This window comes from Bos indicus, chromosome 19, assembly GCF_029378745.1.
Source record: "Bos indicus isolate NIAB-ARS_2022 breed Sahiwal x Tharparkar chromosome 19, NIAB-ARS_B.indTharparkar_mat_pri_1.0, whole genome shotgun sequence".
Classification (NCBI taxonomy): Eukaryota; Metazoa; Chordata; class Mammalia; order Artiodactyla; family Bovidae; genus Bos; species Bos indicus.
In genome coordinates this window covers 34,739,727-34,755,535 of record NC_091778.1, presented here as the reverse complement: position 1 = coordinate 34,755,535, position 15,809 = coordinate 34,739,727, and the positions used below count along the sequence as shown (strand labels likewise).

At 47.8% G+C, this 15,809-nt stretch overlaps 1 protein-coding gene across 7 annotated transcripts in view; it reads left to right on the top strand.

Annotated features, from left to right (window-relative positions):
* Window positions 1-14,508, top strand: part of SPECC1 (sperm antigen with calponin homology and coiled-coil domains 1) — a 206,724-nt gene extending 192,216 nt beyond the window's left edge. For 6 of the 7 annotated variants that reach the window (XM_070773131.1, XM_070773132.1, XM_070773133.1 and 3 more), the window contains 2 exons: window positions 3,479-3,538; window positions 11,440-14,508. In XM_070773131.1, coding sequence (XP_070629232.1) covers window positions 3,479-3,538; window positions 11,440-11,529 — 150 coding nt within the window. In that variant the 3' untranslated portion in view covers window positions 11,530-14,508. The remainder of the gene's footprint in view (window positions 1-3,478; window positions 3,539-11,439) is intronic. The other variant, XM_070773135.1, reaches the window with a different exon arrangement.
* The last annotated feature ends 1,301 nt before the right edge of the window (window positions 14,509-15,809 follow it).

Below are 15,809 nucleotides of genomic sequence, written 5' to 3'. Positions count from 1 at the left end.
TTCCAGGGGTTTTCAAAAATTGAGTTATTAACATACACCCAGGTGTTGTTGGAAAGGGTTTGTTATGAGTAACAAAAGACACCTGTTTTGGAACTTCCCTGGCAGTCCAGTGGCTAGAACTCTGCGCTCCCAATGCAGGGGACCCAGGCTCAATCCCTAGTCAGGGAACCAGATTCCACACGCCGCAATTCAGAGTTGGCATGCCTCCAGTAAAGACCCCACATGCTGCAACTGAGACCCATCATAGCCAGATAAACAAACGAATAAAAACAAATATTATTACAAAAGATGCCTCCATGACTCCTACATCGAAAATTACAAAGGCTTTAGGAGCTCTGTGCAGGAACCAGGACAAAGAACAAAGGTGTATTTCTTATCATAAATCAAACTTCACAGAGGCACCAAGAGAAGACAAGGAACAGGCCTTGAGGACTCCATCCTTGTTGCCAGGGCAGGGCAGAGTGGCCCAGCGAAGGTACCAGGTACCAGGAGGAGCAGCCACAAAGGAGACCAGCAGGGGCATGTGGGGTCCCAGGATCCACAAAGCCTTGGCACTGTCGACAAAAAAAAAAATCCATCAGTCGATCAAGGAAGAAAAAGGAAGTTTTTATTCAAACCAAACTGAGGCTTATAACCCTCTGAGGAAGCCTCTGAGGAAGCTCCCAGAACTGTTCTGCCTGTTAGAGGTCTAAGCACAGTCGTACAAGGTTTAGAGATAAGAGTGCTGTGCATCAAGGGATGTGACCGGTTTACACATTCCAGGGCTGCTAGTACAGAGTGAGCAGCAGGTCATGGGTCATCAGGGCCCAGGGAAGGTCAAGAAGGAAGGTTGTCTCCTAGGGGAGTCTGCTGGTGCCGGCAGAGTGTCACTCCTCATGGTTGAGCAGGTATTGAATGTTTCTGCCGACGGGAAGGTTGGTCGAAGCCTGCTGCAGATAGGTCCTCAGGGTGTGAAGTGTTTGACTGCAGCCATGGCACTTTGTCCTCCCATCAATGGACATGTTGGAAAAGAATGGAAAGTGTTTGCTTTCACCCTTCAGATCATCTCATTGCTTCCAGATGACGGAAACCGCATCATGTCCCCTGGAGGCCGGTGATCCCTGAGATTCACGGCCAGCTGCCCAGATCTGGAAATGCACAGAACAGCCGAGCATCACAGCTTGGTCTCTCTGTTGTCCTCGAGATACGGGAGCGCATGGTTCCAGCACGCAGGTTGCCTTTCTTCTCCCTGCTCCTGGATGTTGTCCTGGGGAGGAGGCAGGTCAGGCTGTGAGATGCTGCAGGTTCATGAGGGGTGAAGGACTTAGCTCCAGGTGCATCCCTTGATGCACAGCCCTCTGTCTCAATATCCTGTACGACTGTGCTTTGACCTTTTACAGGCAGAACAGTTCTGGGAGCTTCCTCAGAGGCTGTTCCCGGGTTATAATCCTCAACTTGGCTTGAATCCTCAACTTGGTGTGGAGTTTTCATTCCAGATCGTGCAGCGTCACAGCCTCCCCTGATGACCGCTGGCCTCCTGCTTCCTAACTGCCCCATGTGGACGTGCTCTGGCTTTGGCCCCTGCACTGGGAGACCTTGTGTTCATGTTTGGGGAAAGAAACTCGTATCTCAGAGTTACCAATGAGGGTTCCCAGAACAATGTGTCAACACAGGCAAATCAAACCGGCACAGTTTAAAGCTGAGCACGTGTGTGAGACTCAGCCTGGAGGGGCTCTTGCTGGAGGAGAGAGGGAGAAATAGGGAAGGCTTCCTGGAAGGGATGACTTTGAAGTTGAGTTTCAAAGGGAAGGAGCTAATTTGAATGAAACGATGCCTTTGACCTTCAGGATGAGTGAAGTTCAGCCCTCCTCAGTTGGAGCCTGGGTCTGGGGAGCTCTCAGTGCAGTATATTTCTTGGGTTTTTTGGTGAACAGCAGACATTGAAAAGGGCACCAAGAGAGGCCTGTAATGTTTATATGCATGTTAAGTTACTTCAGTTATGTCCAACTCTGTGCAACCCTCTGGACTGTAGCCCACCAGGCTCCTCTGTTCATGGGATTCTCCAGGCAAGGATACTGGAGTGTGTTGCCATGCCCTCCTCCAGGGTATCTTCCTGACCCAGAGATCGAACCCACGAATCTTGAATTTTTGGGCAGGTTCTTTTATCAGTAGTGCCACCTGTAAAAACCTATCAAAATCAGAATCTGAAAAGTCACTTTAGTATAAAGAGAATATCATGGATTATAAGCCATAGGAAGATAAGAAACCAGAAGTAGAGAAGGAGACACAGTTCTCCCAGCAAGAAAAGTCCCAGACAAGCAGAACTGAAAACAGACTTGAAGAAAGGCAAGGTCCAGGTCTGGAGCACACCGAAATGTGGTGTGGTTCTGAGCTGTTGGTTGTTACAAAGAGGAAAATCCTTTGGAAAGAATGTGTTGAGTGGCACAGCATCGGGACTCTGGAACCTGGGGCGAGGAATGTGATCCCAGCTGCTGTGCCAATACCCCTTGTTGTTTTCAGCCTTCAGAGTCGTCCTGTTAAGAGGGTGCCGGACACTTCAGTGTGGTTGAGGAGAAGGAAGCCAAATGTATCAGCTTGAGCAGTTCAGAACATGACTAGGTGGAGGAAAGGCAAGGGAAAGTCCTACTCATCACACCAAGTGAAGTCGGGAACTGTCATTCGTAACCGATGGGACAAGAAATGATGGTTTGAGGATACTGGTTAAAGTCACAAACATAACTAATAAGGGAGCGAACGTGAGCTGTGTGACTAGAATGAAGGGAAGAGAGAGGTGCATGATTCCTGAGTCATTTAACTTAGGAGGAAGTTAGAAGGTCATGCCACTATTTTAGAAATCAAGAAAATGGTGGGACTTCCCTGGTGGTCCAGTGGCTAAGATTCCAAGCTCCAAAAGCAGGGGTCCCCAGGCTCAATCCCTGGTCAGGGAACTAGATCCTACCTGCTGCGACTAAAGATCCCAAGTGCTGCAACTAAGCCAAATAAATAAATATTTAGAAGGAAGGAAGAAACAGTGATGTCAGCAGGTACAGAGAAATGAAGGAAGTCGCTGAAATTAAAGAGAGAAGCGAAAAATCATTCTCCCAAGGTCCAGGATTGAGGCAAGGAAGTCTTTCATGTGATTATATTTAACTATGTGTATATATTACTTTGATAATTTTTGATACAGCACCATGATTAAACAAATTGATATACAACAGAATGTGTATGTCCTAAATATTGACAAAGTAAAAAATAACTAACAAAAATGTATCTTTGATGGTCAGGAATCAATCAATAATGTTATTTTTTAGTGACAGTGGTAATCTGTTAATCTTCTTTTTTCCCCCTTAAACTGAGACCACTGTCTGCATACTTGACTTCAACACTAGTGTTTTATAAATAGTAGATAATCTATATGGGAGTGTCAGTTGGTGTCTATTGCTAACAAAAGCTATATATTCTTGGCTGATAATTTCATTCTGTTTGACTTTTAACCTAGAAAAGAAATCTCTTGTTGGCATTTGAAGCAGCTGAAAGTGTAGGCATCAAACCCAGCCTGGTGAGTGTCCCCCTTTGTATCCATGTGATAGTTTAATCCCATGAGAAAGAACTTTATGCCGTCTACTAAATAATCTTCACAGCAATGAAGTCCATTACTCATGATTCCTGATATAAAAGTGTACAGTTGGTCTGACCACATGTGATTTAGAGTGTTTTCAGTGAAGATTTCGCTGTGCATAAATTTCAGTTCTAGACTGAATTATCATTAAAGCCCTGGAAATATGAATACGATGTAATTTTTAAAATATCAATACACAGCCAATCTCTGAAGAAGGAACGGGAAATAACTAGATGCCAGAAATTAAAAGAGGAGTGAAGACCAGAGTCCTGAGGCATGTGCTGGACTCTGGCCACCCCAGGGTGGGACTGGGGCGGTGGGAAAGGGCCTCCAATGTGTGTAGGCTGTGGTTTGTGCTCATGAAGGGGCAGGAGACCTGGCACTGAGCTCCTGTAACCAGAGCATTGGGCCTGAGACCCCTGGACAGAACCAAGGCTCCCCAAACGCTGATCTTCTTAGTGAAGGGGAGATAAAAATTGCTACCTGCCAGTCCAGGGAGGTGATAAGGAAGCTCAGTCTCTACCTTGGATTTCTTTGTGGCCAAAACCCACAAAATCTCTTGGAGGGAAGGAAGGAAAAGCTGGGCCAGATGAGGTTTTGAGTCCAAATTTATAAGATCTGCTGCAAGCAGTGACTAGTTTATGGTGTCTCTGATGCCAGAAGCTCTGTGGCCTGGAGTACAGAGGCTACTGAAAATACATTCACAATTCAAAATTACAAAGCAGTCGGGAAAATGATCTACTTGACAATAGGACCTGCTGTACAGTACAGGGAACTGTACTTAGTATTCTGTGATAACCTATATGTGAAAAGACTCTGAAAAAGAATGACTATATGTGCATGTATAACTGAATCACTTTGCTGTACACTTGAAACTAACACAACATTGTAAACCAACTAGACTCCAATAAAATTTAAACAAAGAAAAGAAAATTATCTAGTCAGCAGGCACCACGAACAATAGGACCATCTACCAGAATTTGAGATAATAAAACAATAAGAAAGAGACCTCAAAAGACTATGTTTAAACATATTGGAGATCAGAGAAGGAATAAAAATCATAAGGAAGGAACATGGTTTTATTTTTTTTTTTAAGATTTTGAAAAAAGCCAAGTAGAAATTTAAAATTTGAAAGTAAAAACCACAGCTGGATTGAAACCTGATTGGATACAGCAGAAAAGAGAACTGCTGAACCAGAAAATACATCACAGGAAATTACCCAGGACATATAACAGAGATTTTAAGATGAAAATGTGATAGGGGTTTTATTAATAGGTTTTCAACTTTAAGAAATGGAAAACCCAACTAACGGTTGCTTCAACCATAAAGATTTTTTTTTGTAGTTTCAGGAATGGTTCACTGCTTAATGTAATCAAGGCCCACAGAGTGTCTTTACTTTCTTGGTTCTTTGTCCTCTTATTTGTCTCTCTATAGCTGAACATGGCTGCCAAGCTCCAGACATCACTCCCATCTGTAGGGCCAAAAGTGGGGAGGAAGGGGTACAGTGAGTGCCTGACATCCCCCTCTTTGATAAGGAAACCAAAAGGCTTCCGAGAGGCCCTCCAGCTCTGTGGCAGTTCTCTGTTGCGTGGCCACCCCAGCTGCAAAGGGATTTGAGAGGGCAAACATACAACGTTTCTCATCCTCTTTAGTGGGACGCCTGCAAAGGAAACAGAGGTTGGGACCAACTGATAGTGTCTGTCACAGAGCTTAAGAGGCATGGAAGATAAAATCAGACCGTGTCCAACTCCCATGGCCAGTGGGAATTCCAGAAGTAGAGGAAAGAAAACATGGAGAGAGAATATTTGAAAAAGTGGCGCCTGAAATTTTTCCACAATGACGAAAGACCACAGATTCTTAATGGAATCTCAAACAGGATAAATAATACAAAACATCCATCCAGACACATTGTAACGTAATTGCAGAAAAAGCAAAGTGATCATCTACAAATAATTTGCACTAACCAATAATAAAAGAAACCTAGTAGAAAACTTGGAGAAGTCAATGGCACCCCACTCCAGTACTCTTGCCTGGAAAATCCCACGGACAGAGGAGCCTGGTAGGCTGCAGTCCATGGGGTCGCTAAGAGTCGGACACAACTGAGCGACTTCACTTTCACTTTTCACTTTCATGCATTGGAGAAGGAAATGGCAACCCACTCCAGTGTTCTTGCCTGGAGAATCCCAGGGACTGGGGAGCCTGGTGGGCTGCTGTCTATGGGGTCGCACAGAGTCGGACACGACTGAAGCAACTCAGCAGCAGCAGCAGTAGAAAACTATCAAAGTCTGGAATAGGCAACTCACAAAGGGCCAATAAACGTTTAAAAACATGTTCAGTGATTAGGAAAATCTCAGCTGCAGTACAGTGAGAGATATACTTGTGTAACCCTCAGAGGGTGAAATGAAAAGGGAAAAAGACCAGGGGCTTCCCTGGTGGCTCATCGGTAAAGAATCCACCTGCCAATGCAGGAGACATCGGCTTGATTCCTAGGCCAGGAAGATTCCAGTACTGTGGGACAGCTAAGCCCATGCACCACAGTAACCTCAGCTACTGAGGCCCACACTCCCTAGAGCCCATACTCCAGAGCAAGAGAGGCCGCTACAATGAGAAGCCTGCTTATGGCAACGAAAAGGAGCGCTTACTCACCACTAGAGAAGAGCCCGCATGACAACGAAGACCCAGCACAGCCCAAAATAAAAAATAAATAAAATTTTGGGGGAAAAAAGGAAAAAGACAACTATCGTAGGAATTTTAATACTATAGTTATAACAGTGTTATCCTAACATGTTTGACAGAATAGACAGTTTTTAAAATATATACATAAGTATATTTCTTCAAATAGTAAATGTAACTATTTCTCCAAAACGCACAGAGAAAGAACTAGAACTTTAGCCATTAAAGAAGTGCAATTCATTGTTTTAAATATAGTCACACACACACATAAACAAAAAAATACGAGTCCGCCCAAATTCCACTGAACCTTTGAGAAACAGATGTCCCTATTGTGCAAACTCGAGTCTAGAGAATTTAAAAAGAAGTGGGGGGACTTAATGTCTGGCGAGGATGGAGTAGCAGGAACCTGATTTATCTTCTGAAACACTAAACAGCCAGGGAGTTGTCGTTGTTCAGTCCCTAAGTTATGTCGGACTCTTTTAAACCCCATGGACTGCAGCACATCAGGCCCCTTTACCCTCCACAGTCTCTGAGAGCTTGCTCAGATTCATGTCCACTGAGTCAGTGATCCCTTGCAACCGTCTCATCCTGTCATCCCCTTCTTTTGCCCTCAATCTTTCCTAGCATCAGGGTCTTTTCCAATGACTCAGCCCTTTGCATCAGGTGGCCAAAGTATTGGAGCTTCAACTTCAGCTTTAGTCCTTCCAATGAATATTCAGGGTTGATTTCCTTTTGGAATGACTGGTTTAATCTCTTTGCTGTTCAGGGGACTCTCAAGAGTCTTCTCCAGCAGCACAAATCGAAAGCAGCTAACAAGTAACCACAGATCATTTGCTTAAGGAAAGATATTGAATATAATGAGAACTTGTTGGAAGATGATATTCTACACAGAATATGGTTTTCTTTGTATGCTTGCGTGCTAAGTCACTTCAGTCGTGTCTGACTCTTTGTGACCTTGTAGACTGTACCCCGCCAAGCTCCTGTGTCCATGGGATTTCCCAGGCAAGAATACCGGACTGGGTTGCCATGCCCTTTTCCAGAGGATCTTCCCAACCCAGGGATCGAACCCCCGTCTCCTGTGTCACCTACAAGGGCAGGCAGGTTCTTTACCACTAGAGCCACCTGGGAAATGTTACTGTTAATATTTGCTTTTTTAAATTAATGTTTTTTCCTATTTTTTTGTCTCATGTACTACTGAAGTTAGTGAATGCTGGGAAGCAAATGAGATCATCTTGTTGAGCTAATCATCAGAGCCAGAGATTTTATTTGTACAGAAGTCTCTGAGGAGCTACTGACGAACATCATCGTGGATCTCACAAACATTTAGGAATGTTTGTGAGCAGTTTAACCAGTTCATGCCATCAAGAAAATAGAAGCTTCCTACATTATTAAGTTTACTTTTGTATCATGAGATGCAGTGAAAAATAATATATTTAATTACATGTGACATTTTAAAATTGCAACTAATCAGAATTGGCAGCAGTAACAATCCCAAGTCTTTGGTCAAGTTCTATTATTAGATTAGTCAGGAAAAAAATTCCCTTATATGTTTATATTCTAGCAAATATAGGCTTTTACATTTAGAGGATTAACAAGGATAAGAGTTTTTCCAAGTGAAAACACCACAGTGTTCCCCCGAGTTGAGAATGCATTTCTTCCCTGCCACGTTGGGAATGCATTTCTTCCCTGCCACAGTGTGAGACAGAAATTTCACCCACTGCATCAATCACAGGAAGGGTGGAGAGAGAAGAGGCGTGGCCTTGTTGCCGCTGCTGTCAGAGCAGCCAGAACGGGTGCCCTCCAAGGGTGGATGTGTTTGCACTGGTGAGGCAGACATGCCCATACCCGGCCGTGTGGTCTGTGAGGGTGTCACTTGCTTGCTGAGCCTGTGTGTCCCCCAGAATGGTCACTCCTCACACAGACTAAGGTCTTCAGGTCACCTAGGAAGGTAGGTCTTCACAGCTCAGGGTTTTATAGGGAGGTTAGAATGATTCCTTAGGTGAGGCTGAGCCTGCGCTGTCGCATAAACTTTATAGAGGCTACTCTGTACCAGGCACTTTCTGTGAGTTGAGTCATGGTCCCTCTCAGAAGTCCTATGACATAGATGCTCCTTACATGAGGAACACTGCAATTTCGTGGAAGGGCACATAGCTTGTGAGTAGCCAAGACAAGGGTCAAGGAGGCTATTTGACTCCAGAGCCCACATCTCACCCCTCCATGACCCTGCATCTGAGCAGCCATGCCAACCTGGGCTCTTAAAGCACAATTTACTCATAGTCTATCAAGCGCATATGTGTTATATTGTAATTTATCTGATTATAGGGCTTATCTCTGGGCCTCTCTGGTGGCTCAGACAGTGAAGAATCCACCTGCAACATGGGAGACCTGAGTTTGATCCCTGGGTTGGGCAGATCCCCTGGAGAAGGGCATGAGAACCCACTCCATTGTTCTTGCCTAGACTCCTGAGGGAAAGAAGCCCTATCTTTTTTTTTTTCAATTACTTTTATTGCAATGAAATACACATAACATGGCTTCCCTGGTGGTAAAGAATCTGCCTGCCAATGCAGGAGACATAAGAAATGAGGGTTCAATCCCACTGTGGGAAGGTCTCCTGGAGGAGGGCATGACGACCCACTCCAATATTCTTGCCTGGGAAATCCCAGGACAGAGGAGCCTAGCAGGGTGCAGTCTATAGGGTCAAAAAGAGTCGGACACACTTAGCGACTAAACAACAACAACTATGAATAAATTTTATTGATTGATGGCTGTCCAGCCAGCCTTGCATTCCTGAGATGAACCCACTTGATCATGATTCAATTTGCTAATATTTATTAAGGATCATTGTGTTTACATTTTAGTGAGAAATTGGTATTCTTGTAATGTTTTTGTCCTGCTTTTGGTATCGAGGTAGTTCTAGCTTCACAGAATGAATGAGGAAGTGTCCCCTCCTCTTCTGTTTCCTGGAAGAGATTGCATAGAACTGGTATTATTTCTTCCTGGACTGTTTGATAGAATTAACCAGTGAAACCATCTGGGTCTGGTGTTTTCTTTTTTTGGAAGGTTTTTAGCTACTGAATCAAGTGTCTCACACTATCGGATTTTTATTGATCCAACATACCCTGTCTTCTCCTGAAAGGTGTTAACTGATTTCTTCAAACATGTTCAAACGTGATGTTGACAATGCACTAAAATAGTTTAAAATTTAATTATTGTCGGGTTCAAGCATGTAGGACAGTCTGAGTAAAACTGTGAATATTGATCAGACTTCAGAATCCTCTCTGAGCAGGAAGACGTGTCCTTGTCCCCAGAGGGGGTTTGCCATCCCTCCAGCCTCTCAGGCCATCCCTGTCTTCTCAGAGCTCATCTGCCTCCCGAGAGCACAATTCCTTATCGCTTCTGTCTGTGTCATCATGTTAGCAACCCTCGTGTTATAAGAACTTCGGCTGTTTGTGCATCTGTCTGTGCACACAGAAGGAGGCTTTTCCTCCTTGTCTTCTGTGAATGCATTGTTTCTCTTTTCACATAGCTGTAGGTTCCTGTGTGGGATGTTCCACGTGCTCCTTTTTCACCCTTCCCTCAGACCGATGATACGCTGATTTCTCAGCCTCACCAGGGAGAAAAATCAGTTAAATATATTTAGATGCTGAAACAGAAGCTAAGTGGCTGGTTCCAGGCCTCAGCCAGTTCTGTCCCTGCCCAGGAACAGATGTTCTGAGCTCAGCCTGCTTTTCCACTGTGTCTCTGCTTCCATCTTCATGCCAGGACCTTCCCTACTATTCTCTCATGACCACAGAAGAATCCGCAGTCAGCCCCAAGATGAATTGTTGAGTAGTGTGGTGACACAAATTTCAGGAAAGCCTGGCTGAGCAGTGGATGGAGCACCATCCTGCCGCCGTCAGTCCCCGGCCTCTGCCTGTGCTTGCTTATGGTCAATGAAATGAGGGAAAATAAAACGTGACTAGTGACCCTTTTGCCACTAGTGACCCTCTGGTCAAATAGCTTTTAGCTGGTGTAGGGCTTTTGTGGCGCAAGTAGCAGAAACAGTACTGCACAGATGCTCACTACAAAGAAGTGACCACAGTCACACCCTGTGCTATTTGGATGGGACAGCTGTTCTCCTGGACAGTGTATGTCCGCTAAATGATGTAGCACAGCTGTGTGGGAAATTGAGTATGAAAAATGTTCAGTGACCAAGCACAGGGTACGCAGTGACAGTGTGGGAGGACATGGGTGTGTATTCAAATGTAGCTGGGAGAAGTGGGAATCCTTTCGCAACAATGGAATCATAGTGACTCTTTTTGAAACTTTTGTTTTATTGATTGAAGTAGAGCCAATTTAGAATGTCCTTTTAGTTTCTCCTGTATAACAGAGTGATTCAGTTACACGCACACACATTCTTTTCCATGTTCTTTCCCATTTTTGTTTATCCCAGGATACTGAATATAGTTCCCTGTGCTGCACAGCAGGACCTTGTTGTTTATCCATCCTGTATGTAACGGTTTACATCTGCTAATCCCAAACTCCCAGTCCTCTCTCCCCAACCCCTTGGCAACCACAAGTCTTCTCTATGTCTGTGAGTCTGTTTCATAGATAAATTCAGTTGTGTCATTTTTTAGATTCCACATATAAGTGATATCATATGCTATTTGCCTTTCTCTGTCTGATTTAGTGTAATAATCTCTAGTTGCATCCATGTTGCTACAAATGGCATTATTTCATTCTTTTTAATGGCTGAGTAATACTCCATTGTATATATGTAACACATCTTCTTTATCCATTGCTCTGTCGATGGACATTGAAGTTGTTTCCTTATCTTGGCTACTGTGATTAGTGCTGCCTAGACCATTGGGGTGATGTATATTTTTGAGTTAGAGTTTTATCCAGATATGTGCCCAGGAGTGGGATTGCTGGATCATGTGACAACTCTTAGTTTTTGTTCAGAACTTTTCTTTTTTCAGAACTTTCTTTTAATGCTTATTGTTAAAATATGAGAGGGGCAGCAGATCATGTCTAATGTTCCTAAAAGTATAGCATCTCCTGAATAAGCGGGAAGGAAAAGCTTTTCTTTTCCCCACTGAGCACCTTTAGCACTGGCTGGGTGTTGCCTGCACCTGCTGGCCACGAGGGAAGGTCCGGCGGCACCCAGTGACCTCTGCCCTCTCCCACAGGAGCTCAGTGAGTTGCTGCACACAGACCGGCCTGACTGGCAGAGCGTGATGCAGTATGTGGCCCAGATCTACAAGTACTTCGAGACGTAGGTCCTGCGTGTCCCACACCCACTGTGCGCCCTGGACGCACCTGGTCTGTGCTGTCAGCCGCCCACTGTCTGGATTTCCAAGGCAGGTTCCACGCGAGTCCAACACACAAACAAGAAACAGCGGGGTCCACCGCACCTACCCTGAACCCTGGCACATATGGACTGTAAGTTGGGGGTCGTGCTCCCAGGGGCCCCCTTCTCCTGTGGGAGCCCTGCCATGTGTTCACTGGAGCTGCCCTGAGTCTCACGACAAACATCTAAACCCATCATCTTTCTACTAAGAATCCTGGCTTCTGCCTTCTAAAAATTCTGCACTTGCCAGTCCAGCCCCTCCAGAAACACCGAGCAGGACACAAAAGGACAAAGTCAGCTCTCAAGCAGCTCTGAGTCACGTGAGCCCTGCCTTTTGGGGACAGACTTGGTTCCCAGAGAGGATTTCACCACCGTTAGGTCTCCTGTCCCTTCATTCTCTGGGTGGGAGACCAAATGTTTGAGATGAAAGGAGCCCCTGGGTGTGTGCTCGGTGCCCCTGGGAGGGACAGGAGGGGGTGTGTCTGGGGCGTGGTCACACCAGGACTGGTGCTTGGCAGTGGACAGAAAGCCTCTGTGACCTCACCGGCTCCTTGCGTCCTGCACATGTTCATGCCCGTCCACACCCACATGCTTGCACACGCAAAACTTGACAAGAGTCCCTCAGACAGAAGGGACAGGCCTGTGTTGGCCAAGGTCCTCCTGCTTTTGCACAAGCAGGCTGAAGATGTGTCTTTTGGGTGTGCTGGGCAGACAGCATCTCAGCTCTGGCTTTGGCTTAGTCCTTCCCCAGGCCTCTTAAATTTGCATGGACAGGAGGCCCGAGCAAGGCAGGGAGGGCTCGGGTAGGACTGGATGAAGGGCATCGGCTTTCCCAGCACGTGCAGTCACCCCATGTGGCTGCAGAGCACCCCCACCCCAGAGCAGTCCCTCCCCTGGGTCGTGCAGGCATGGGTGCAGGTCATCACCTGGGCAAATACATGCACATTTCATGGCAAATGAGGCCCCCCTGGCCCAGGGGGCTCCCACAGCTGCTGGCATCAGTGCCCTCTGACCCAGGTCCATTGACACTCCCTGAGCCCAGGGCTGCCCACCCTGCCCAGTACACCCTATGAGCCCGGGGGGGCAGGCGGGCCCTTCTGCACACCCGGGCCCTGTTGATCCCTGTCCTGGGAGGTGTGAGCTCAGCCCGCCTGCCCAGTTGCCTTGGAGGAGACACTGGCCCCGCCAGGGTCCATCCGTCCCCCTCAGGCTGCAGAGGTGACCCACTGGGGTTCTTGTCTGGGGGCTCCCCGACAGCATACACCCCCTCACCTGCCCCGGCCTGGGGTCAGAATGTCAGGAAGGGACACCAGCGTCATGTTGTGTGTATTTTCAAAGTCCCCGAGAAGCGCCGGAAGGGGAGTCTGGTGACAGTAACCATGTGGGGTGTCTTCACGTGGAAGGTGGAGCCACCTCCCTGGACAGTCTGCTGGAAGTTACCCGGTGTCTCCTCCCAGGTGTCTGCCTCCTCCTCGCCCCCTGCTCCTGCCTTGCTCACCCCACAAGGGGGTGTCACACCCAAGAGGGCTTCGTTGGTGGCTGTGTTTACTCTGGGTTCGCTGCAGGCTCTGCGGGAGGGGTTGCCGATGCCTGGTGCTGCTCCTGGTGCCCTGTGGTTCCTGAGAGGGTCTAGGATCGGCTCCTGCGGCAGTCTCTCGGTGGGGGGCTCACTTCAGGTTAAAAAGAAGAGAGGGGGCCATGTGCAGTTTATTTTTATAACTCGGAGAGGTTGCCCAATTCCCCTTGCTGCCCAGCGGGCAGGCTAGAGCACAGCGTGCCTGTGTCCTGCCCAAGGGACCAGGTGGTGCAGGGCAGTCTGGCCCTGGGCATCCTGGTGTGGGGTCAGGTCTTCCAGTACTGAAGAGGCGGGGGGTCACCTTGGTCTGATTTTAATTGAGGAGCTCAGAGCACAAGTTGAGTGTGGAATGTTTTTAAAGTTGAGAACACATGGTGTTTACCATAAGCGCACCCCACCCTCCCCAGTTCCCTGTCCTGAGGTTTTCACAGGCCACTGTATCTATGTTTCTTCCCATCTTCCTCCACCCAGCACTTCGTCATTTAAAATATTTGGTGGTTCTGCAGATCCTTTTTCCAAAAAAAATGCATTATTTTTATACGCAAGATAGACACAAAATGCAAGATCCCCAAGAGGGGCGGAGTTGTTTTAAGACACAAAGAGAAGCCCTTGGCTCTTTGTGTGCTGAGTTGTTTCCTGGCTGATGGTGGTGCCACAGCCCCTGCCCACTGGGCTGGCCATCTGGGAACCCACACCTCTCCTGGCCCGTCCCTCCTCACCTCAGAAACGACGGTGGTCTTTGGTTTTCGCTCTTCACTCAGCTGTTGTATAGCTTTTATTGAGACCACCCAAGGACCCCAGGGGACCCACACCTGGTGTCACGGTATCCGTGGGTCTCAGCCCCAGAATGGTGGGCTGCTTTCCCAGCCCCCTGCTGTCCCCACCAAGGGACAGGCCCCTCTCTGTGCCCTGCCTGGGATGGAGGACTCGATCATCAGATACGAGCTCCTTTGAACATCCAGCCCCAGTCCTCCCCAGCCCAGAGCCTGAGGGTCATTTGAGAGGAAGTGAGAGTGGCATGCAGCAATGGACAGGACTCAGAAGCCCTTTTATAAAGGATATTTAATATCGTGGCCCCAGCTTCGTGGCAGGTTTCACTTTTCTGGCCAGGTTAAAGTTTGGCTGGGCCTACGCTGCCCTGAGCAGCTCTCTGACTGTAACCACACGAGCTGAGTGCAGTGGATGAATGCGGCCTCGTTTCTGCCAGGAGTGCAGAGTGCCAAGCGTGGTCCAGACACGACAGATGCGTGTGCAAATGTGGACACGACCAAGTATGACATATGACTCTGTAATATTTCTAATAAATATATTTTGTTTCTGTCTGATTGTGAATTTGTCCCAGCGACATTTATTGTTACTGTTTTCTCAAAATGCCAGACTTCCATTCAGTCCATTCCAAACTGGCACCTCCAGGCCCCTGTTCCTTGCTGGGCGTGGTCTCCACCGCAGCTGCCATGGGTCACCGGAGAGGTCTGGGCCCTGACGCCCCTCAGCCTCCTTCCCTGCATGGCCCCCTTGTGGAGCCCACCCTCCAAGGCTACACAGGATGCTGTAGGCTGCATGGACGGGCCCGCCAGGGATGGGGAGCAAGCAGGAGGGGGTCATACCAAGATCGTGGGGGCAGGGTGAACATGAACTTGAATGGACATGGTGCAGTGTTCTGACACCAGGATGCCATGCGAGTGATTCGTCAGGTGGTTTGTGGTCTTCAGGCACTTCTCGGAGGCCACTGTTCACAGATGTCTGGGGACCAGCCCAGCCCACAGGAGAGGAGAGAGGACACAGGAGGAGCCTCATGACTTCCTCCTCCTTCCAGGGAAGCCCCTGCCTCACTTCCCACCCTGACAGGTTCTGGCCTTTCCCTCCTGGGGGCCTCTGATGTAAGTGGAACAGACCCTGAGCCAGGATGGCAGCCACCACCCACTTCCTCTGGACAGTCAGGTGCCAGGCAACTGTACCCAGAAGACACCAGGGTCCTCGTGTGATAACCTGCCATTGTCCTAGCTGCTCAACCTGTGTACAGGTGTGTGCGTGCACACACGGGCACATGGACATTTGGTGGATGGCCAGTGTCGCAGCCAAGGCCAGTTGACCCCCTTCCATGGTTTGGGGTCCAGCAGGGAGGTTCCTGATCTATGGGCCTGGACCCCTCTGTGAATGAAGTTCGGTCCAGGCATACTGAGTTCCGTCTGAGGCATGAGCTGCCCAGCGAGGCCTGACCCACAGCCCATGCCCCAGTGGTACTTTGCGTCTGTGGTCAGTGGCTCTGTGCTGCGTTGAAGGCCTGGGGACTCTGGCCGCGGGGTCTCGGCCAGCTGTGGGCACCTTCGCCAGTTCTTCTGTTCCTCCTGCCACTAAGCGCACGGCTTCCCAGGGCAGAGCCAACAAGGTCAGATGTGTACAGGGCCAGGGATGTTTTCAGTCTGAACTTGCAGTCCTGGAGGCCGGGGTTTTAGACCTTACCTCCTATAGACCAGCACACCCAAATGGCCCCTCAGGGTCTCAGGACAGGGTTGAAGCTGTGCACTGTGACTCTTTAGAAGTCTTTTATTTTGAGGGCCTAAAATTTGTATTTGAAGTTTTTAAAATGTCGAGAATTCTACATTCCCTTCCTAACAGGTCATATAAAAATG